This window comes from Dendrobium catenatum, unplaced genomic scaffold (genome assembly GCF_001605985.2).
Source record: "Dendrobium catenatum unplaced genomic scaffold, ASM160598v2 fragScaff_scaffold_466, whole genome shotgun sequence".
Lineage (NCBI taxonomy): Eukaryota > Viridiplantae > Streptophyta > Magnoliopsida > Asparagales > Orchidaceae > Dendrobium > Dendrobium catenatum.
Window position 1 is genome coordinate 163,814 of NW_021318928.1, and position 23,343 is coordinate 187,156.

Sequence of the window (23,343 nt, forward strand, 5' to 3'; positions counted from 1 at the left end):
GAAACCCTAATAAGTTCGCGACGAGAGCTCGCTGGCGAAGGCATCGACGGGAAAGCGTAAATCCTACCAAACAGGCCCTTAGAAGATTGGTTTTAAAAATTTCAGAAGGAATACATCCTAGTACGCGACCCACTGGAGATGCCGACAAGCGGTGGCGACAGCGGAGGTCGGCGTGGCGGCCAGATCAAGCGTGAATCGCTGATAACGAGAGCGGTCAACTCAGTATTCTCTTTTGTCCGCTTGGCCGAGTTCGAGATCCTTTTCTTCGCTTTCTTCGTAATCGCGTTCCTCAAATTCAAGGATTTGGTGAGTTCCCAAGTATCGCTACCTTCTCTTGACAACGGAAAACTAGCAAAATTGAATCCTTTTTACATTTTTTTTTTATCATCATTATCCGAAAGATGAAGTTTTGGATGGAATAGTTGAGTTTCTGATTTGTTAGGTTAACTTTGTCGAAGCGGGCTTTTAATTTGGCTGTTAGGGGTATGGAGACATCCACGAGAGATTCGATGCGTGTCGCTTGTTTATTCATGTCAATCTAAGTTGATGGTAAACGTTGTGAGAGCAAAATTGTGCCGGTTGTATTCTTCGAAAAAGGATTTAAGGTAGCATTAGGGAACACACATTCAACACCAGAATATTAAGATCAGATGTCAAAGATGTAATTGGATAAATATGGTATAACTCAGCAGTGAATTGAGTCAATTGACAATGTGGTATGGTTTATCAACTATTCTAATCAGAAATTAACTGAAAACTTTGTGTCATTGGTCTCCAGTGTTAGGGAGTGTAGTCCAAAGAAGACCCAACTTGAGCCTAATATATTACTGGATTGAAACCCATCATTTGAAAAGGTTAATTCTATAGGTATAGACTACTACAGGTATACTAATACACTTCTTCTTTTCACCTTCAATGTAAAACTTTTTCTTTTCACTTCTGATGTAGAACTAATCTTAGCTCTGTTATGCATGTAGACCATCTCCCATTCACAGGTGAGTTTTCTACATTAGCCACTAGCAAATACTGCCTTCTTAAAATGATGTCTTTCAACTACATAAAATATAATGTACCAACAACCAACTTAAACATGTGAAGCTTGTATAGGATTTAAGCACCCTTGAATCTTGCTAGACAATGATAGAGTATGTGAAGATCATGGGAGCCGCAAATCATAAACATAATCCTTATTGAGCCATCGATTGTGTTGCTTCTTGTTAGGAATTGTGGTTCAAAGGGGGAAAAAATTAGGCTTAATGTACTACTAATTACATCCATTTTAACCTAAAAATTAAACCACTATATAAGGTTCATTGCTAGTATATTAAGAACTAAAATTTGTTTTACTTCAATATATTGTTAGGATAGTCATTAAACTTCAAATGAAGATGAAGAATAAACATGAAAAAGATCAAAATCATGACATAAATTTACATGATTCAGTGATATTCACCTATGTAACTATCTTGAAATTATTTAGGTAGATGGTGTTATATATCATAATATAAATGTTAGGTAGAGAATGATGGTTTTTGAGTTTATAGGAGGTAGGTAGGAAACTTGTATGAGTTAGTTAAAGAATTTTTCTTTTTCATAACTTAACATATAGAACTATTATTGATCTAGGATGTCTAAGGGTATAGGGTTCCTAATACAACTAAATATACAAAGTATGAAACCACACAAATTAGATTTCAAATTCTTAGTTCCAAAGACTATCAATTAAAATTACTACTTACATTATTTTGATGTAATCATGAAATACTAGAAATCCAAGGTAAATTATAATCTAATGATTGTTTAAAGAAAATAAATCAACAAAAGTTTTGATGTCCACAAAAATCAAGAGTTGATCAAATTTCATACCACAATTAAAAATCCACTTGTAAAGAAATTTGATTGAAATTAATTTTGCTTGCAAAGCAGTTACGCATATTATAGATGTAACAACAAGATAATAACTTGATGTAAACTTGAAAATACAAGAAATCCAGCTAAACAATAATCTAATGATTGTTTAAAGCAAAGAAATCAATGAAAATTTCGATGCCAGAAGGATGATGGAGTCAATTAGATTTTAGACTACAAATAGAAATCAAACTATAAACAAGTTTTATTGAAATTAAGTTTACTTGCTAACCAATTACGAATAATATAGATGTGAAAAGAAGGTAATAATTCACCTGGTAGATAAAAGCCAAGTTTCACTCTAATATATGGAGATTAATTCTGCTGCACAGTAATAATCTCACTTGTACTACACTCAAAGAACTCAACATTTAATAAGTGCTCATAAGAATGAAAGAGAATTTGAAATTTTAGTAAGCCAAATGCTCCTTACATGCCTCAAATTTTCTAAATTTATTAAACTTAAGTTGATGGGAAGTTAACTTGATTGGAATATGACAATGAAAATTTACCTTTTACTTTAGCATCATGTAGTAAATTTTTCATCCTCTAAAGAAAATTCTGCCAAGGAAAGTTAATCAACGAATAACAAAAAAGAGCTGATCTGAATAGATTTCTGCTCAGACATTTACTTTAGGAAACTAGTTGCGACAACCTAAAATCTTAGAGCTGTTGCTCTCTAGGAGGGGATTATTTAGCAAAATTTTAAGGGAGAGTTTGAGGTCTCTAATTTTATAGTGTCTGTAAAGCAATTGGAGACACATAAATATAGGTTTTTTGCACGTGAGTTTTAATCTCAAATCCTGTCGCTTACGCATATTTGCAACCACAACTCTTGTCACAGAACTGATTGTTAATAATTGTGTTGGCTTATCAAAACAATCGTAAAAATATGCTACAACTGCTTCATGGTCGTGAACTTGTGGATCTCCAAACTGCAAATAAAATTTGAGCTCTAGGCCACTATTAAATCGCATCGGGTCATTATGAAATCTAAATGAAATAGCTCAAAATAAGCCTTCTTTAACACACTATAATGTTAAGTATTAAATAAAATCATCCATGAAGTTAGTTTTGATCAAAATGGTTTGCAAAGAAATCAGGAGTTCCTAGTTGAAGCATGGGTGTTCAGTTTACTGTGCCATCCTAATCTTGTTAACAAGTGATAGGAAATACCTGAGTTCGCAAGTAACCCTAAGGGAAATACTTGAGTTCGCAAGCAACCCTATCACTAATTGGTGAAAACAGTGAGAATAATGCAAAATCTGGGCGAAATAAGCCCCAAAACGTTGTATTGCAGCAAGGGAATCAAAGCCAGACAAACACAAAAAACAAGATACAAGTGATCCTCAATTCGAGAGGAGGATTGTTCTCTCCCAATCTCTAGACAGAGAATCTAGAGCCAGGACGCCAAGGAACTCCAAGAGAAAGCAAATCAAAAGCATGCATCCCCCTAACCCTAAACAAGCCATACTATTAATACATTAATTTCCTAATTCAAACATCCTCAATTTAAAATTTCCCTCTCAACCCAGCCGCCCAACTCCCTCTCATCAATTTACTCGTAGTGGGGCCCACTAGTTTGGGCAGACTAAGGGAAGGGAGGCCGCCTCCTGTAAACCTGAGCTGGCCTTTGGGCCGGCTGGGCCGGTTCAATGAACTGGCCTAAAAACAAGCTCTGTTATTGTGCTGCTGGAAAGCAGCAACCAAAGACTTTTGTTCTATGAATAAATGCCATATGTTCTTTAGAAGACATCTTTATGATCTCACTCCACAAAGGAAGTGACTTGATTGGAATGCGAGAATGAAATATCTTTCTTCCTTCATACGCTGGTAAAAACCCAACTTGGGATAAGTGTTTAATGAGGCAACAGTCTGGAATGTAAATTTCTTCATGCTCATTTTTTTCTTAAATTAATTAATTAGATTTTTTTGGTATTACACTATTACTTATAGTTTTTGAGACATTATTGAAATGTTCATTTTAAGCTTCTTTTTAACTTTGGCCAACGGCCTCTTCCTCTTGCTTGCTAACTGAAGTATTGTTTAGGGGTTGTTTGGTTTGATGTTATATAGATACAGTGCTATATCTAGATGACAATGTTATTCTTATTTATTAAATACAAATTGTTTGGTTCGATGCTTTTATTTTGAATAATGAATGCTTATTTATTTTCTGTATATTTTAGCCATCAAGATTGAGGTTATCTAAACAGCACCTAAATTTGTCGCCATCTTAGGTGCTAATGCTATATAGCTTACTTCAAAATTGAAGATATAATCAAACCAAACAATCTCTAATTTTATGTAGATAGCAATGTTATATGGATAACATCAGATCAAACATCCTCTTAGGCTTTGTTTGGGACGGCTTTCTTATTGCTTCTTAAAGCAATTTTTAGTAAAAAAATGTTAATTTTTGTACTAAAAAGCTTATTTAAAAAGCAGTAAAAAAGCTGTCCCATATGAGCCTTTAGTCTTCTCTTCAAACATTGCAATCAAATTGAAGCTTTGTGTAGTATTTGCACCCTCTATAGTATTCGGCAGCCGAGTCTGTTTGCACCTCCCATCAGCATTCTACCAGATATTCAAATTCAAATTTTCTGTGAAGTATTTGATCTAAATTTTTCTGAACTTCTTTACGGGTATTCTTGTCTTATGCTCTGGAGTATTTTATCTTGATCCTGTTTTGTAAAAATAGGATTGATTTAGCTTCTTCAAGCATACTGGTTTTCTTGGAGTCACCAACCTTCTCTTTGTAATCGTTAATTTTAGTAACTGTTGTAGGATTCTCAATTCTTAGAGCATTGCAATCAAACTTAAGCCCTGTATTAGTCCATTTATACTGCCTAAAACTGGAACCTGCTATCCATTCACTCGGTAGATGATGCGGTGCATCAAGCCGTCGGCTGCTGATCTAGTCATTTGCTTTAAGTATTTTCTAGTTTAATTATTTACTACTTGTTTTTATTTTAAGCTTTAGAGTTCCGTTAGAGGTGGCTGCTCCACCAACAGAAATTACTTTGTTTAGTTAGCTGCAGGTTCTCTTTGTCTGCCAGCTTGTCTGTTGCCATTTTGAGAAATGGCCACCTCTGTTTTTCTTCTCCGGGAGAAGAAGGGGAACTTAGTTGAGAAAATACATTTTCCTGGCCTTAGCCATTACTGTTCTATTGCCTTCTTTGATTTCATCTTGTGTGAACCTACTTCTTTCGTGGAATACCACATCATCTTGGTATCAGAGCCAGTGGCTTGGAAAGATGGCAGAGTCCAGCAAGCGTGCGACGAGCGAGGAGAACCGAAGTTTGGAGGCACTTTGGGCTGCGCACGCTGGAGTTGAGAAACGGCTGGATGATCTCGCAGCTGCTGTGGATCGTCTAACCGCCGCATTACGTCGTGAGCCACCACTCGTTCGGACGGGAGAAGTTCCGTTCCGAGCGGGACGACCTGCACCGCACACTATCACTCAAGCTGAGGGAAACAGGGGATATCAAAATCGAACTAGGCGGCGTGCGGCATTGCTTCCCGAGCTCTCAGATTCGGAGGAAGACCATATCAGTTTTATCCCGGAGGGATTTTCCGACTCCGACGTAGATCTGGCAGAACGTCGTCCTCGGCGTTATGCTGGACGTGACCGACATCAAGGCGAGTTCCGAGTGAAGTTGGACATTCCGTTTTTCGACGGGAGACTGCACATCGAGGACTATTTAGATTGGGAACGGTCAGTCGAGAATTTCTTTGACTATATGGAGATTGAGGCAGAAAAACAGGTCAAATACGTGGCGTGTAGACTCAAAGGAGGGGCTAGCGCTTGGTGGTCTCAGTTGCTGCAGTGGCGTCGTAGGGAGGGCCGCGGACCAGTCCGCAGTTGGATCAGAATGAAGCAGTTGTTGCGCGGGCATTTCCTTCCTACTGATTATGAACAAATGCTATACCTGAAGTATCAACATTGTACCCAAGGTAATCGCTCTGTTAGCGAATATACGGAGGAATTTTATAGCTTATCCGCAAGGAATGACTTGAACGAGACAACCAACCAGCTCTTGGCCAGATACATAGGAGGGTTGAAAGAGAGCATCCAGGACAAATTGGAGCTGAACTCAGTGTGGTCGCTCTCGCAGGCTGTGAACTTTGCTCTTAAGGCCGAAATTCAGTTGGGACGGCACTCGCGAAGCGGTACCTATCGAAAGCAGAATGTGGAAGCGGGATTGGACTTACCAAAACAACCTGGAACCGCTGTGCGTAAGACGCCTTTGGCAGCCGAGAGTAGTGGGCTCTCTCAACCACTCAAGCCAATCTCTGACCCCAAAGCACCAGTTAAACCGAAATTTCCCGGCAGGGAAAATCCTTATCTGAGGCCTCAAGGCCTCAAGTGCTTCCGTTGTTTTCAACCGGGACACAAGTCGAATGAGTGCCCAAACCGTCAACAATTGCAACTCCTGGAAGGTGAAGGGGAAGATGAGGACGAACTGCTCGAAGAAGAAGTCGAAGTTGAAGACGTCATTGGAGATGACGGAGAGCCGTTGATATGTGTGCTTGAAAAGTTGTTGCTAGCTCCACGTAAAGTTGTGCAGTCACATCGGCATTCCATTTTTAAAACTAAATGCACCATCGGTGGCAAGGTTTGTGACCTTCTTGTGGACAGTGGTTGCACCGAAAATGTGGTGTCAAAGGCGGTAGTGCACGCGTTACAACTCAAGACAACGAAACACCCTCAGCCCTACAAGATTAGTTGGGTTAAAAAGGGAATGAAGATCTCTGTGACGGAAACCTGCTGAGTACAATTCTCCATTGGGAAGCACTATGTGTGTGAGGTGTTGTGCGACGTCTTGGAAATGGACGTCTGCCTTTTGATACTCGGTCGACCATGGCAGTTTGACGTGGGTGCCATCTATGATGGACGAGCCAACACTTACGCATTGGAGTGGAAAGGAAAACGACTTCGTTTATTACCACACTCCACCACGACATAAACTAGAGCGGAATCAGCTCGTCCAGCTCTGCATTTAGTTACGGGAAATGGCTTACTAACTTCCTGTAAGGAGAACGCACCACTGTTTGCTCTAGTCATCCGGGAGACTGCACCGGACTGTAAAGCTTCGGGGCAGGAGCTGATCAAGGATCTACTTAAGCGGTTTCAGGATGTGTTGACAGATGCCGTGACCACACTGCCGCCCCTCCGCTCTTTGCAGCACCAAATTGATTTTGTGCCAGGGTCAACTTTACCGAACCTACCCCATCATCGCCTGAGCCCAACAGAACACCAAATACTCCAGGAACTTGTAGATGATTTACTGAAGAACCAGTTGATTCAACCAAGTCTCAGCCCATGTGCCGTGCCGGCACTCTTGGTTTCAAAGAAAGACGGAAGCTGGCGAATGTGTATGGACAGCCGCGCTATCAATAAAATTACGGTTAAATTCCGATTTCCGGTACCACGAGTGGAAGAGCTATTGGAAAGGTTGGCGGGCGCTACTATATTTTCCAAACTTGATCTCCGCAGCGGCTACCACCAAATTCGGATCCGGCCAGGCGACGAATGGAAGACGACATTCAAAACTCGTCATGGGCTCTATGAGTGGAGAGTCATGCTGTTCGGATTGTGCAACGCCCCGTCCACCTTTATGTGTCTCATGACCGAGGTGCTCAAGCCATTTTTGAACGTCAGCAGTGTAGCTTACTTTGACGGCATTCTTGTCTTCAGCTCGTCATTGACCGATCACGTAGTGCATTTGACAGAGATCTTTAATGTTCTCCGGCAAAATCAGCTCTTCTTAAACCCGAGTAAGTGCGAGTTCGGTGCTTCTGCCGTTTATTTCCTTGGATTTTTTATCTCCGCTGCAGGTGTTCACGTTGATAAGCGGAAGGTGGATGCCATCGCCAATTGGCCAATACCGAGGTCCTTCACTGAAGTTCGTAGCTTCCACGGACTCGCCAATTTCTACCGCCGTTTCATCAAGGATTTCAGCTTGGTGATGTCACCAATCACTGATTGTTTGAAGTTAAAGCAGTTCCAGTGGGGCGATGATCAGGCGAGCAGCTTTGCCAAATCAAAAGAGCCTTGTCCTCTGCACCGGTGCTAGCCTTACCCAACTTCGACAGGCCGTTTTACGTGGACACGGACGCTTCAGGCATCGGGATAGGAGCAGTTTTAAGTCAGGAGAATCGGCCTGTCGAGTTTTTCAGCGAGAAGTTATGCCCTTCCCGTCAAAAGTGGAGCGTGTACGAGCAAGAATTGTACGCCGTGGTGCGAGCACTCAAGCAATGGGAACCATATCTTTTGCACCAAGAGTTTGTCTTGTGCAGTGATCACCGAGCACTTCAATTTATCAACAAGCAGAAGCACATTAACCGGATGCACGCAAGATGGATTTTATTCTTACAACGATTTTCGTTTGTGTTGAAGCATAAGTCGGGAAAACAAAATGTTGTAGCTGACGCGCTCAGTCGTCGCAATTTACTCCTTACACAGCTACAGACGGAGATCACGGGGCTAGAATGTTTAAAGGATCTATATGCAACCGATCCAGATTTCAAGAATATTTGGGAAGCTTGCCAAAAGGAAAATTCCAATGTTGAGTTCACTATCCGGCATGGCTTCTTGTTCCGGCGAAGCCAAATTTGCATACCTGAGTCGTCGTGGAGACCCCAGTTAATCAAGGACATTCACTGCGGAGGCCTTGCGGCACACGTGGGGAGAACAAACACATACCTGCAGCTCCAGTCCCGATTCTACTGGCCTCATTTACACCGGGATGTTATGAGATTTGTTGAAAGGTGTCCAATTTGTCAAAGTTACAAAACAGGGGGACAACTTAGCGGTTTATACCTGCCATTGCCTACACCCGAGACAATTTGGGAAGACTTAAGTCTTGATTTTGTAATGGGGCTACCGCGGGTCCGCGTACTAAGCGTGGGCATGATTCGATCATGGTAGTAGTTGATCGATTCTCTAAAATGGCGCATTTCGTGCCATGCAAAAAGACTTTTGATGCACTGAATGTGGCGCGAATTTTCTTTGTCGAGATCGTTCGGTTACATGGCTTGCCACGGAGCTTAACTTCTGATCGTGATGTTAAATTTATTAGCAATTTTTGGAAGGAGCTATGGAAGCGCCTACACACTGATATCAAGCTGAGTTCAGCTTACCATCCGCAAACGGACTGGCAGACCGAAGTCATAAACAGAACTTTAGGCAATATGCTTCGGTGCGTAGTGCAGGAGCACCCGAAGCTTTGGGATGAAATATTGGGGCAAGCTGAGTTTGCTTACAACAGCATGACAAACCATTCTACCGGAAGGAGCCCATTCAGCATTGTCTACACCAAAAATCCCAACCACACAGTTGACTTGGCCGTTCTACCCAAATGTAACAGCAAACCTGCCGCCGAGTTCACCGCCCAATTCTCCACGATGTTGGAAGAGGTACGTGCTAAGCTGGTAGACTCTAATGCCAAATACAAGGAGGATGCAGACAAGACAAAGAGAGAATGGTCTTTTAAACCAGGAGATTTGGTGATGATTCGGGTAAAGCGTGAACGATTCCCTCCAGGAACTTACTCTAAGTTGAGTCGACGCAAAATTGGGCCATACGCCGTGCTGAAGCAAATCAACCCCAATGCGTATGTGGTGGACAGTGGACAAGCCTAAACATTACAATACTTCTTCCACGTTCAACATTGTCGACCTTGCTGCGTACCACCCACCCGATACGGCTTACGAGTCTTTCTTCATCCGATTCAGACTCTTCTGTTGATAGGGGAGAATGATGCGGTGCATCAAGCCGTCGGCTGCTGATCTAGTCATTTGCTTTAAGTATTATCTAGTTTAATTATTTACTACTTGTTTTTATTTTAAGCTTTAGAGTTCCGTTAGAGGTGGCTGCTCCACCAACAGAAATTACTTTGTTTAGTTAGCTGCAGGTTCTCTTTTTCTGCCAGCTTGTCTGTTGCCATTTTGAGAAATGGCCTCCTCTGTTTTTCTTCTCCGGGAGAAGAAGGGGAACTTAGTTGAGAAAATACATTTTCCTGGCCTTAGCCATTACTGTTCTATTGCCTTCTTTGATTTCATCTTGTGTGAACCTGCTTCTTCCGTGGAATACCACATCAGTAGACTTTACAATTCGTATTTCTTTTTTGCTGTCCAAACATTGCAATCAAACTTATGCCTTAATGCCGTTGCACTAAATGGTTGAATTGTAGAAACCTGGACTTTATTTTTCAAGCATTTCAATCAAACTGAAGCTTTTCTTAGTTGATTTAAAACATGGTAGATTTTATATTTTGTCTTATTAACAATGGTATCTCCAACATTCACAATCAAACTGAAGCCCATCCTTGTCCATTTAGAATTGCTATTTTTCTCAATTATTATTTGGTATTGAGGGTCCAAGCATTTCCATTTCCATCAAACTGATGTCTTAGGATCATTTGGGACAGCTTTCTTAGTGCTTCTTAAATCAGTTTTTTAAAATTTGTGTACTAAAAAAACTGCTTTAAGTAGTAAAAAAGTCATCCCAAACGAAACAATGGTAGAATTTATATAAACTTTATCCATACATGCTTGCTTTCTTGATTCATACTTTGTTGGAGTCTCCTAGAATCTAGGCAAACTGTTGTCGGCGGTTGTAACTTGCTATTTCTATGATTTTTTATTTATCTTGTAGTCTCCAAGCATTATTTTCTGCTAGAACTTTTTATATATTTATAGTTTTTATGATTGTTATTTAGTTTTAAATATCAAAGAATTATATATTGCTTTCTTATTGCATTCAACCTAATAAACTAACTGTTTTTTTTTAAAACATGCTTTAACCTAATGTAACCAAATGCAGCATCAGCACATTTAGGCTTCATTTGGGATGACTTTCTTTCTGCTTCTTAAAGAAGCTTTCTAATATAAAATTTTTAATTTTTTACTAAAAAGTTATTATATGAAGCAATAAAAAAGCCGTCCCAAATGAAGCCTTATAGTGTGCCCATCTTCAATTTGTTTGAAACTTGCTTAGAAATAAGATGAACACATTCTCTTCTGATTCTTCCAGCTCTCTAACTAACAGCAATGTGTAATTTGGTTACAAGTATAATATCAGCATATCTTGAGCATGTATAACGTGTAATTAACTGAAACCTGTTTTGAAATGGCTGTGATTCATTGCAAATTCAAATATTTGGATCTTGATTTCAATTTTATACAGAATTGTAAAAATATATTGATGCAGATCTCACGCCCTGAGTACAATCAGATCTTTGTGAAGAAGCCTATCGATGACAACAACCCATGGCCTTACTGAGTCTACTTGACTCTCAGTAGCTGCAGTTGCAGCAGCATAAATGGCGTCAGCCTTTTCCTCACCAGTGGATGTTTTTACATGCAAGTTCTGTAAGCAGCTATAATCCTTTAAACCACACCACGCCTCTCTCTCTCTCTCTCTCTCTCTCTCTCTCCAACCAAATTGGACTGTAAAAAGAATGATCAGTATGTGTGCTTTTTTGTAAAGAATTTTGATCCTTAATGTTTCTTGTTGTGGAGACTCTTCATACAGTTATAAAAATTTTATCTTCACTCTCTCTATAGGTTGGAAGTAGGAATGACCACTATGGCTTCGTTTGGGACAACTTTCTTTCTGCTTTCTAAAATTATTTTTTAACATAACTTTTTAAAATTAAAAATTTTTGTACTAAAAGATTGCTTTAAAAGATAGTAAGAAAGCCGTCTCAAATGAAGCCTATGTGATTTCTTATGAGGGCTCATTTGATTGTTTGTAGATAAAAAATATATTTACAAAAATAATGATTTAGTTTTCATTAATATTATGTGTAAAAATAAAAGTACTATCTTATGGGGATTTCAAAGATGTAGTATTGCATTAAGCTAAACTACGCAATTTTGAAAATTTATTATTTTTTAAAATATATTCTCTATTTTCAATCTTTCAAAAGAGACCCAAAGGAATATAGTTTAATATAGATTACTAAAATTCAGTTGAAAAAAAAAAATCATCTAGTAATTTCTTTTTACGGCTCATTTGTATATATATATTTTAATTTTAATTCATTTTAAATATTAATAAGCTCAAATTAATATTGATGGCAAATTGATTAATTAAATAAATTTTGTTATATTATTAATATGTTTTGTCATAGCAAAAGGAGCCAATGGACATGAAAAAAGAAGAAAATTTGCAGGTTCTATTTGATCAAAAATAAAAAGATAATTTATAGTTATAATTTATTTATTTTGAATTAATTTTAATTGATAAATAAAATATAATTTAATTGATTAGAATTGATTAATAGCAATAATTAAATGACATATCTATTTATTTCTAACTTTGAATAGAAAGTTAGCATAAATTGATCAATTTGAATTTCTATCTGCTCATTCTCTTATTAATTAAATAGTGATTTGTTTGCAAGCTTTGTTGGAAGTTCAAAGCAATTGTGATTATATCTTCTTTCAGAAAATTTGATGTTTAGAATTTTAGTTTTGAAATCGAACATGTTATTATGACATTATAATACATAGGAAGATGAAAATATCATTCTCTAATGAGTTAAGATTATAAAAACTATAAACTTCATCTTGAATATCGTGGTCAAATTCAAGAAGGAACGACATGATCCCAAAGAGTTAAAATGATTTTGATTAAATATTTAGTAATGATAATCATGATGTGTTGTCATTAATTTTATATTCAAAGACACGTTGATAAATGATATATTTATCCAAGGAAAAAAAATATCACTTATCATTCATGGTTCGAATATGACGATAATGATCGTCTATGATTTTAATTTTACCAAGAAGAATAATTTCTTTTCTCCATTTTATTTAGGAGCTAAATAGAATGGAGTTTAATTGTTTCTATGGTCTTAAATCTCCTATGAATGCAAGCCTCATAATTAATTACATCGTAAGTGTTTTGAGTTTTTTATGATTACTCTCAATTAAAATAATGATAGAAATCTTATTTAGAATTCTCAATGAGTGATATGAAAGGTATTAAATTGAGAATTTTAATAGGGAATTGATCAAATTTGAACTTGCTTTAGTAGATTTTCTAAGCACTTCTTCTACTTTGGTTAATCCTAATTGCTGGGTTTTGGTAGCTTTCAAAAATTTATGGAGTTTCATAAGTCTTCCCACATGCAAGAGTCTTAATGTAAATAGGAGAAAATATCAAAACCCAAGCTTAGAAAATAAAAGGCGGCAATAAATCTTTTATTTATTTATTTATGAAATTTGTCATATTGACATGATGAGGACAAGTAATATTCGAACTTCTCATGATAATTCAAAAAGTACTAATAATACTTCCATAATAAATTTCATAATAATTTAAATAATGTTCACATGTTAATTCAATTAATTTTCAAACTTTTTTCTATATAAAGTATTTAGCTGGTATAATATATCCTCATTATTGAGAATATTTGATCTCCTTTATTATATTTTTAATTTAAGAAAAAAAGAGGACATAGTCATCATATGCACTTAGGCCTTATTAGGGGTTGGAAATTATGACAATGATTTGAGCTTAGTATAAGCCATTTTAAGATACTAACTATGAAGCATTGGATTAACCATGTAAGAGAACTTCCTCTTGCCAATAAAGAGGGGGTGGTCAATGAAACTAATTAGACTATGCTCCCCTATAGTTATGTAATTATTAATAGTTCTACTTCTTGTTATTAACACTAATAGTACACCTCCAAAGAATTAAATAACTAATTTTGCTATAATTGACTAGCCAGTTCATACTTATGGGCATAATATTCATAAGTACCCATCATTCTAGTAGAAACATGTGCATCTTCACCAACACGAGCGAGCTTTGATAAATCAAAATTTGATATTGTTGGATGATATCCATCTTGAAGCATTTCAAATCTTGATATAAAAGTAGAGGACTTGGTTTATTAAGTAAATAGTGTAGCCCCTTTATTGCAATAGCAATTAGTTCAATTCTTGTGCTTTGAGACTAGAGTATACAAGAATAAAAAATAGCTATTGGTATAATCAAGTGGATAAAACCACTCTATTTATATATGAAGATTTGAGATGCATTAACATTTTACTTCAAGATGATTATCATCCAAAGTTATCAAATTTTGGTTAGGTAAAGCTTGCTCCTGTTGGTAACAATACACATGTTTCAACTACAGTGATGGGTACCTATAGAAATAAATCCCCTAAGCATGCAATGCCTAGACAATTGATAGCAATCATATATTTAAAACTTTTGAATGGAGCTAATTTATGGAATAAGAGAGATTGAAAAATTCAAAACTACAGAAGGAACATAATTAACAAATAAGAGGAAGTTCTCTCAGATTGCTTGCCAAATGTTTCAGGTTCAATCTTCGATAAGAGGCTTATAACAAGTTCTAATTGTTGACATAATTTGCATTCAAGAGCAACACACAATGAGGGCTCTAATATCCAGCATCGTAACTACACCCACCTACCATGTTTCTCATCTCCATAACTCGCATATCAATTGTTCAAAGCACCTTTTGATATAATTCATTTGCTACCTCTCCTTGCATGGCTAAGCAAAAGCAAAAGCAAAGTGAAATTAGGAGCTTGAAGAAATTAATTAAGAATTCTTCAGTGTAATAGTAATTTCAATAACTCACATACCAATTGTTCAAAGCACCTTTTGATATAATTCATTTGCTACCTCTCCTTGCATGGCTAAGCAAAAGCAAAAGCAAAGTGAAATTAGGAGCTTGAAGAAATTAATTAAGAATTCTTCAGTGTAATAGTAATTTCAATGTATTTTTTTATTCACTAATACTTTTTGCAATGTAACTTGACAAGTCAAGTTAGAACCTATGTTTTCTTCTTTCATAGTTATAAACTCAACTATTATCTAGTCTTTTTTAATCATTAGCATATAATGACCATGACCTCTTCTTATTTAATTGAAAATATCCTTGATGATGAAGGTATATTATAATAATAAATAGTATATAAACATCAAGAGTTTGTGAACTAAAAAGTAAATGTGACGTGGTAAAAAAGTCTACAATGATTCATAATTCAAACATTTGTTCCTTCCTTGCATTTAAACAAACACTTGCAATCAATTACTTTTTTACCTCATCTAATATAAGACCCAATCCATCTATTTCACAAAATAAGAAGTAAACATATTAATGAACTCAACAAGAGCAATAGCAAATGCCATTGTTGCATTTTGTAATACTACAATTGTAGCGACAAATGCTATTGCAATAAATACTGCACACTGATTGACAATCATGATATGACTTGCACAGTTGCGGTACGCCTCCGCTGCTTTGTCGAACTTCTTCACAAACACCTAACCAATTAATTAAAATAGTGTAAATAAATAAAATTTAAATTTATATAGTTTACAACATTATAAAAATATGCATTTATAGTACATGGAGGTTTATAGTACGTACCATTATAAGCTAGCATGAAAATGACAAAGAAGGAGATGATTTTTGGGAAGGTTGTAGACCTTCCCATTTAGGTTGATTGAGTGAGAATTATAGGTAATAGATATTGGGATTTGAGTATATTGATGTGAAATATATAATGGTTTAATATAAAGAGGAAGAGATGGGAAGGATTCTATGTATATATGTAACATTAATGTGAAGAAATAAATACTTGTTATTAAAAACTTGGTGCTATATATGTTAGGTGATCCAAATAAATAACACTTTGGAAGCAAAATATAAGGTTTCCATGATTAGTTGAATAAATATGTAAGGTGCAAATTTATTATATCATAAATGTAAGTGTTATAAATCCTCTCTATTTATAAGGATAATAAGTATTTGGAAAAACTTTATGTCATGATATTATGATATAATTTACATCATATTAGGCTTACAAGTTTTTTGACTTATTTTGAGATTAGTGCAAATCAAAAGTTTGAATTACACTAATCTCAACATAAATCTAATGACATTTAAGTCTATCCAGACAAAAATTATACTAGAATATTCTGACACAATGGATGTAATTATTGTTATTTTGAAAAATTATTAGTGCAATACTCATTTAGATTTCATTTGAGATAGCTTTCTTGTTACTAATTTTTTTTTACAAGAATGCTGCTCCATAAAGCAAGAAGAAAGTTTCTCCAAATGAAACCTTAGTACATTTATATTATAAGTGCTAACCACATAATTTTTTCTATCAGTTTGTATTATATATATATATATAATTACAAGGTCACAATATTATATATATATATATATATATATATAGTGTTCTACAAAGTTCATTGAAAAATTGTTATGAGTAAAGTAGCCTAAGTACTATTTGGGTTACAAAAAAAACTTCACTGCAAAAAATTCTAAAAAATAATGAAAAAATAATAAGAAAGCAGTATATAAATAGAAATGCAATTGCTGTGTAAAAGGCAGAGAAGTGAAAAATCTCTTCTAAACAAACCCTAAATTTATCTTTCCATTTTTAAAATCATTTTGATACTAATGAATTCAATCAATGTCAATTAAATAAAATGAAAGGCCAAGATGAGATAATAATATGCTACAAATTAATAATTAAAAGAAGACTTGTACTCAATAAAGAAGAATTTTTTTTTATTAGAATATTATGCTAAAAAGTTGATTGAGATCTATATAAAAACCAATTACTTGTCAGAATCTGAGTAGGTGCACAGTTGAAGATCGCCTGGTGTATTGGGAAGGCTGAAATGCAGTGTGCCCTGAATGTATCTAAGCAATCGTTTGAGGGGTTGAAAATGCTCCTCGGTTGGATCGTGCATATGTTGCCAAATGCAATTTGTTGCAAAGGCTATGTTCAATCTTGTGATTGTGAGGTACTACTGGGAACTTGAAATTCGACGATGGAGATTGGAATCCTAAAATGGCTTACTCACTGTAGCAAATTTTTAGAGCTTTATGGACATTGGAGTGAGTGAGGGCTTGTAGTTGGAGAAATTGGATGCTTGAAGGAGGTCATTTGTGTATTGGGATTGGCTGAGGAAGTAACTGGTCGAGGTGTGTATGACTTGGATGCCAAGATAAAAGGATACGGGACCAAGTTCTTTTGAGGAGAATGGTGATTGCAGTGTCTCTATGAGAGTAGAAATAGTGGATTGATATTGCCAGAGATGAGTATGTCATCTACCTAAACGAGAAGGTAGTTTTGAATGCTATTTTTAGAAAGAATGAGTACAGATAGCTCATATTTATTGAAGATGAACCCTAGGTTGAGTAAGAACTCAGTGAAGGTTTGGAACCACTATCTTGGTTCTTATTTAAGGCCATAAATTGCTTTTTGGAGCTTGCAAACATAATATGGATGATTTAGGTATGAGAAACCTAGTGGTTGCTTCATGTAAACTTCCTCTTGAAGTTTGTTGTGCAAAAAGGAGTTTCGCACATCAAATTGGAGTACAGACCAGTGTAAGAAGGATCCTTATAGTGGGTATTTCGCATCCAAGCTAAAGGTTTCTTTGAAATCAATGTCAAACTCCTGATTAAACCCTTGAGCAACTAGTCTTGCTTTTTAGCGATCAATTGTACCGTCAGGTTTAAGTTTTGTTCGAAAAGTCCACATGCAGCTGAGGATTGTTCAGTGTGAGGCTGCTGGAATGAGGGACCAAGTTCCCTAATTTTTGAGAGTTGAAAATTCATCTGACATAGCACAACTCCAAGAGTTAGATTTAACAGCTTGAGAGTAATAAGTGTGAGTTAAAGTGGCATGTGAGTGGTGAGCAGATTAAGAATTTGTTTGGGTTTGAGACAGTCAGTCTTTAATCTAGTTTGCATAGGCTGTGGGGGGGGGGGTGCATATTGCTGGTGTTAGTAGAATAATGTGATGGGGAGTTAATTGGTGAACGGGGGGGGGGGGGGGGGGGGGGGGGGGGGGGTGCATATTGCTGGTGTTAGTAGAATAATGTGATGGGGAGTTAATTGGTGAACGAAATGGTGGAGATGGGGTGGAAAATGATGTAGTTGAGACGGGTACAAGAGTAAGAGGTGGGGGAATGGAGGGTTCTATGATTAGCTTTGAAGTGGTGGAAGAGATTTTGTAGGGAAAGGTGTATTATAGAAGACAACATGACAAGAGATATGATTTTTTCCTCTTTGTAGGTCAAAGCAGTGGTAGCTCTTGTGTGCCAACTAAGAAAGAAACATTATGTAGAACGAGGTGCGAGTTTGTTTGTGGTCAATGGGTCGAAGCCAGGGAAAATAGAGACAACCAAAAGGTTTTGAGATGAGTATAGCAAAGTTGATGACCATGGAGTAGGTTGAAGGGATTGTCGTGACTAATGACTTTGGATGGAAGACAATTTATGAGGTAATTGGTAGCGAAAAGAGCTTCCAACCAAAATTTGAGGGGAAGTTGGGCTGCATGAAGTAAAGTGCGGTTGTATCAATGAGGTGTATGTGTTTGCATTCAGATAAGCCATTTTGCTCAGGTGTGTAGGGACATCTTTTTTGGTGAATGATGCCCTAATTTGAGAGAAAGAGTTGAAAGGAGTGAGAAATATATTAACCTCCACCTTCAGATATGAAGGTTTTGACTTTGGAGTTGAATTGGTTTTCTGCCATGTGAAGAAAATTTTGGAATTTTTTAAATGTGTCAGCCATTGTGTACATTGGATACAACCAGCAAAAACGTGAATATTCATCAATAAAAATAGCACAGTAATTGTAGCCATTTAGAGAATATATGGGAGCACGTCATTAAACATTTGAGTGCATAAGAGCTAAAGGTGTAGATGCTTTCATTGAACTTAAAGTAAATGATAGTTTGTGATTTTTTCGCCACATTACGAGTGGTGAATGTAAAAGAAGTATTTGGAATACATGTAGTAGAGTTATTTCTAGCTAAGGTATGTAGGATATGTTGGTGAGGGTGTCCCAGCTGAGCATGCAAAAAATAAGTGGAGTGAAGTTGGGTGTCAAGAGCTACAACTAAAGATGTGTTCGTAGTGGAGATGAGGTATAGTCCGTCACTGCTTCGGCCACGAAGAAGTGCTTGATTGGTCAAGTTATCCTTCATGATGAATATGAAGGCATCGAAGGAAATCCATCAGTTATTGTCAATGTTGAGTTTGTGAATGGAAAGAAGATTATGTGTAAGAGAAGATACATGAAGTAAGTTTTGGAGAATAAGCTTACGTTGGGAGTGTGGTAAAGGAAGCATGCCTTGGCCACTATGTTGGATGTGAAGGGATGTGCCATTTTCTATGGAGATGCTGTCAGGTTCATTATAGTGTTGTGGGTGTTGGAATTAATTGGAGTCAGATGTGAGATGTGTTAAAGCTATGAAGTCTAGATACTAATTAATCGGTTAAAGGAGCATATGCTAAGTGAATAATCCTCTAGGGTTGCTGTTGACTGGAGGTGTGTATTGTAAGTTGCATATGTGCCAACATGTAAGTGTAAAATGTCCATCTTTGCCACAGGTTTGACATATAGGCCTTTGAGTTATGGGGGGTCTTGTGCCTCTGCCGGTGGTAACGCTGTAGCGTGAAGAAGATGATGCTGAGAGATTTGGGCGTCCACCATTGAAATGTGGAGTTTCTGCATTACAAGCTCTGGAAGAGGTACCTTCAAATGTATGAAAAGCTACGATATATGCGGTGGTAGTAGAGTCTTTGGGTTGATCATTTTTTATGTTGATTTCTTCACTGCATATAAGGGAGTAGATATCAGCTATATATACTTATCAGAGTGAGAGTTGTGCGAATGGCAGTCTTGAAGGCATTGTAAGATGAGGGCAATCAATTTAAAATGTAAAGTATAATGTATTTGGTGTCAATACGGGATTCGGTAGCCGCAATGTTATCCACTAGGTTCTTAATATGAACAAAGTATTAGGTTATTGTGAAAACTTTCATGGTGATGTGGTGCGGTGAAGTTCTTTCTTGAATTGAATTACTCAAGATGGTTTGTGGGTTGGAGGCATTTTTCGAACATGCTTCAGATTTCATGGGTGGTTTGGAGAGTGAGAACGTATGGTAAGATGGAGGGGCCGGGAAATGGTGGAAAACAGGGAGTTGCTAAGTTTTGGTCGGTGAGCAACCACATTTGATAGGTTGGATTGAGATAGATATCTCCAGTGAAAGAAGATATATGCTTCAGAGGGCAGACCTGCATCCGTTGAGAAAGCTCTTGAATTTGTTTGCAACGAAGATCTTTAGAACTTGAAGCTTCCAAACAGCGTGGTCATCATTGTTGAGTTGAATGTTCTCAATGTCTTGATATTAGAGATAAATAATTTGAGTGGGGAGGGTATGCTGGAGTTAATTGTAGCTGTAGTGTTGAACGAAGCTTGCTAAGAAGAAGATACATTGCTTTTTGCCATGTATTGCAGCTAGAGAGATGGCTGTTGAGCTTAAGGCTCTGATATCATGAAGAGACCTTCAATAGGGAAAAACAAAGAGCAAGAAGAAAGCTAAAGACATAAATAAGCTTGTTGTATATTGACATACATGGTTACATTTTCATTGTATACATAGTGTGTTTTGGAATCAAAGTTTGTTATGGATGAGTGGTTGATATGTATTGCTTAGTCTATTGAGCGGATGCTGTAGAGCAAATTAAGAATCAGCCACTGGAGGAGAGAATCAGTGGAGAGTGGTGATTTTGATAGGTTGGCATGCTTATCAGTTGCTTCCTTATCATAGCTGCTAACACTAATCAATCAAAATTTATATTGCACTCGTTTTAAAATAAATAAATAAATTTAGCAGATTCAATATATACATATCAACAAACTAATTATTCTTAATCATGAAAGCTTATAATTCTATACTTATATAAAGCACTAACAATGATCCCAACATCACTTCAGATTCCAGAATTTATATAAATGCCACTCACATTTAACACCAAGGCAATAGAAATTCATAGCATCCATTTATTACAAAGCCTGAATAAATCAAAATCTACTTGATATAGTAAGGGAGGTTAAGAACATAGAGGAGAAAGTAAGCCCAAGTTACGCCGGAAATCCCCCCAAAGAAGAAGCCACCAGAGAACTGCGCCCAGCCCTCGGCCGTCTGTAGTTTGTCGGCCACTTTTTTCCGACCAGAGAGCGTAAGAGATGGAGCCGTAGAAGGATTGCCTTCGTTGAACGTGGCTATGCCATACATGCTGAGGCAGACTGTTAGGATGACGACGAGGCCAGCGGCGGCGAGGGAGCCAGCGGCGCCGGCGTACTCCGTGTTGCGGAGAGGGCCAGTTTTTACGAAGGGGCCGACAAGAAGGTATCCATGGGCTAGGCCCACTTCAATCCCGCGGAGTAATGGGCTTACGGCGGTACGGTAGGCCGGGAGGTTTGAGAGGTACCATGCAATTAGTGGGCTTGACGTGATTGGGGTCTCCAAACTGCCGATGAATGGGTCTCCGTTTATGGGCTGAATCACTTGGTATGTGGGCTGTGACATGAAAAATAATTTTAATCTTTGATGAAGATAGAAGAGGAGAAGAGAAGACAGTAACCTTCTCAGCCTGAATAGCCCGGACGATGAGAAAGGACCTTCTCCTGGAGCTGAAGTCCCTTAGTGGAGTTCCTGAAATGCCCCTGGGGCCATGCAGGCCGGCCCGACCAACGCGGCCATGAAGCAGAAAGCTCTTGAACTGGCTGGCCATGGGCGGAGCTGAGGCTGTAGCCATTTTTGTTCTTCCTTTACCTTTTCCCTGCCCAAAATACCCCTGCTGTGCTTCTTCTTCTTCTTCTTCTTCTTCTCTCTTTCTCTTTTTCTGCTAAGATGGAATAATTAAAAAAAGTAATATTGGAAGAGGAGAAAATGAGATGGGGATGAGATGATGAGATTTCTTCGCTTCTGATTGGATGAGGGATACTTGCCATCCATTTCTTATCCGGATCTTTGGACCATATGGACGATACTAGCATTGCCACATGGATGACAAATTTTCCTTTTTATCCAAATTATTTATCCAGTAAGTCGATCCATAAATGATCCGATCCATGTTCAATAGAATTTGAGCCGAATTTGAATTGTTGATATTTTTATTTTATATTTGCTAAGAATATAAATTTAAATATAAAATCATAAACAAGAAACCTACAGCTAAATTATAAGCTCTAGCTTGAAAAATAATAGCTATGTTGCGTCCTGAAATATTCGTGGCGTTAGAAAGATAAGATGCTTAATGTCTTAGTTTTAATTAAAGATTCAACACACATACAGATAAATAGAGAGAATTGTGAGAGTCATAAGTGATGCCAAGTTTTTACGTGGAAAATCTTGAAAAGGTAAAAACCATGGGATCTAACTCAGTTAAATGTTTCAACTAGTGTTCGTAGTTGATTACAAATGAGGCACTTTCTCCGGGGAAGGACATGACTCGATGTAACAAATATATATCATAATGGGCACATTATATTGTTAGAGTTGTAAGAATCCAGTGACATAAGAGTTGTTCTTAAGAGAATATTAGCTTGTCCATTTGGTTAGTACGACCGTAGTCGGCGAGCGATGGTAGTTGAAGGGATCGTAGTCGGCAATTGGGAGGGGGGGAGTATAGGGGGGGTCATCATACGACTCATAGTGCCCCTTGATCATGGAGTGTTTATCCAACATTTAAATGCCTTAGAGATGTTAGAATTAAGGGGTTTTGGGCCCGTTTGATTCGCCTTACCGAGCCACTCGATTAGAATATAAGCATGCAATATTTGGATATCAATTGGCCTTCTAATTATTGCTATAACCCTTCAAGTAGGTTTTGGTTCTTTGATTTGGGCTCATTTGGGCTTGGATTGGAATGAATTTAGTGTCGTTGGGTTCATCTCCTTGAGATAATGAATTTGATTAAAAGTTTACTGAAATTAGAGTTTAAATGATCTTAAATTTGATTTTTATAAAGCAATCGACTCATATTTGCATCGAGATTTGTGCCCGATCAAGATAATTTTTTGATGATATATTAGTTGTCCCCCTATATTTAAATATTGAAACACTAGGAGCTCGAAAATACGTGTTATATCATTTTAAAAAACTATTGTTGTGAAACTTTAATATCAAATAAATTACGAAGCGCGACTACCCGTTGAATATAAACATAGACCCTCCATTAGGGTTGTGAAACAAGTAAAATATTCTAGATCATAATTTATTTCTTGAAGTCAAGGCGTTGATTGAATTTTTTTTTTAATAATTTCATTTTTAAACCTTAAAATTGCTTGTAAATGATTATAGAAACTTAGTTTGATTTCAGAAGTATCAAAATTGAGTCTAAAAAAATGATTCAGAGGACTCAAAAAATCCCGATTAGATTGTCCGGGCGAAAGATCGGGTCAAGACGTGAATTGGCTGTCGAACTAGGCCGATCAGCCGTCGGCCGCCACAAGCCTCTGGTGGTCCCATGCAACTTCCATTTGCCGGCGCTTGACTGCGCTCTAGAGAACGAGTTCCAGTTGGTCCTTCTCGTGTCGCTCGGCATG

General features: G+C 37.2%; 2 protein-coding genes and 1 long non-coding RNA gene across 4 annotated transcripts; 1 reads left to right on the forward strand and 2 right to left on the reverse strand.

Annotated features, from left to right (window-relative positions):
* Positions 1 to 11,475, forward strand: LOC110103432. Of its 2 annotated transcripts, none has more exons than XM_020832150.2 (2): positions 1 to 306; positions 11,102 to 11,475. In XM_020832150.2, the coding sequence occupies exons 1-2, from the start codon at positions 139 to 141 to the stop codon at positions 11,195 to 11,197; spliced, it is 264 nt and encodes an 87-aa protein (XP_020687809.1). In that variant the 5' UTR covers positions 1 to 138; the 3' UTR covers positions 11,198 to 11,475. The 2 variants fall into 2 exon arrangements, with proteins under 2 accessions (XP_020687809.1, XP_020687810.1); XM_020832151.2 differs by having other exon boundaries at positions 11,126 to 11,469.
* LOC114579530 lies at positions 3,853 to 11,089 on the reverse strand. The gene is made up of 2 exons (XR_003700563.1): positions 9,987 to 11,089; positions 3,853 to 5,108 (listed from the first exon to the last, which is right to left on the reverse strand). It is a non-coding gene; the product is annotated as an uncharacterized LOC114579530 (long non-coding RNA).
* A 9,232-nt stretch (positions 11,476 to 20,707) lies between the features above and the next one.
* LOC110103433 (photosystem I reaction center subunit XI, chloroplastic) lies at positions 20,708 to 21,651 on the reverse strand. Its single transcript, XM_020832152.2, has 2 exons — positions 21,378 to 21,651; positions 20,708 to 21,313 (listed from the first exon to the last, which is right to left on the reverse strand). The coding sequence occupies exons 1-2, from the start codon at positions 21,549 to 21,551 to the stop codon at positions 20,822 to 20,824; spliced, it is 666 nt and encodes a 221-aa protein (XP_020687811.1). The 5' UTR covers positions 21,552 to 21,651; the 3' UTR covers positions 20,708 to 20,821.
* Positions 21,652 to 23,343: the final 1,692 nt, after the last annotated feature.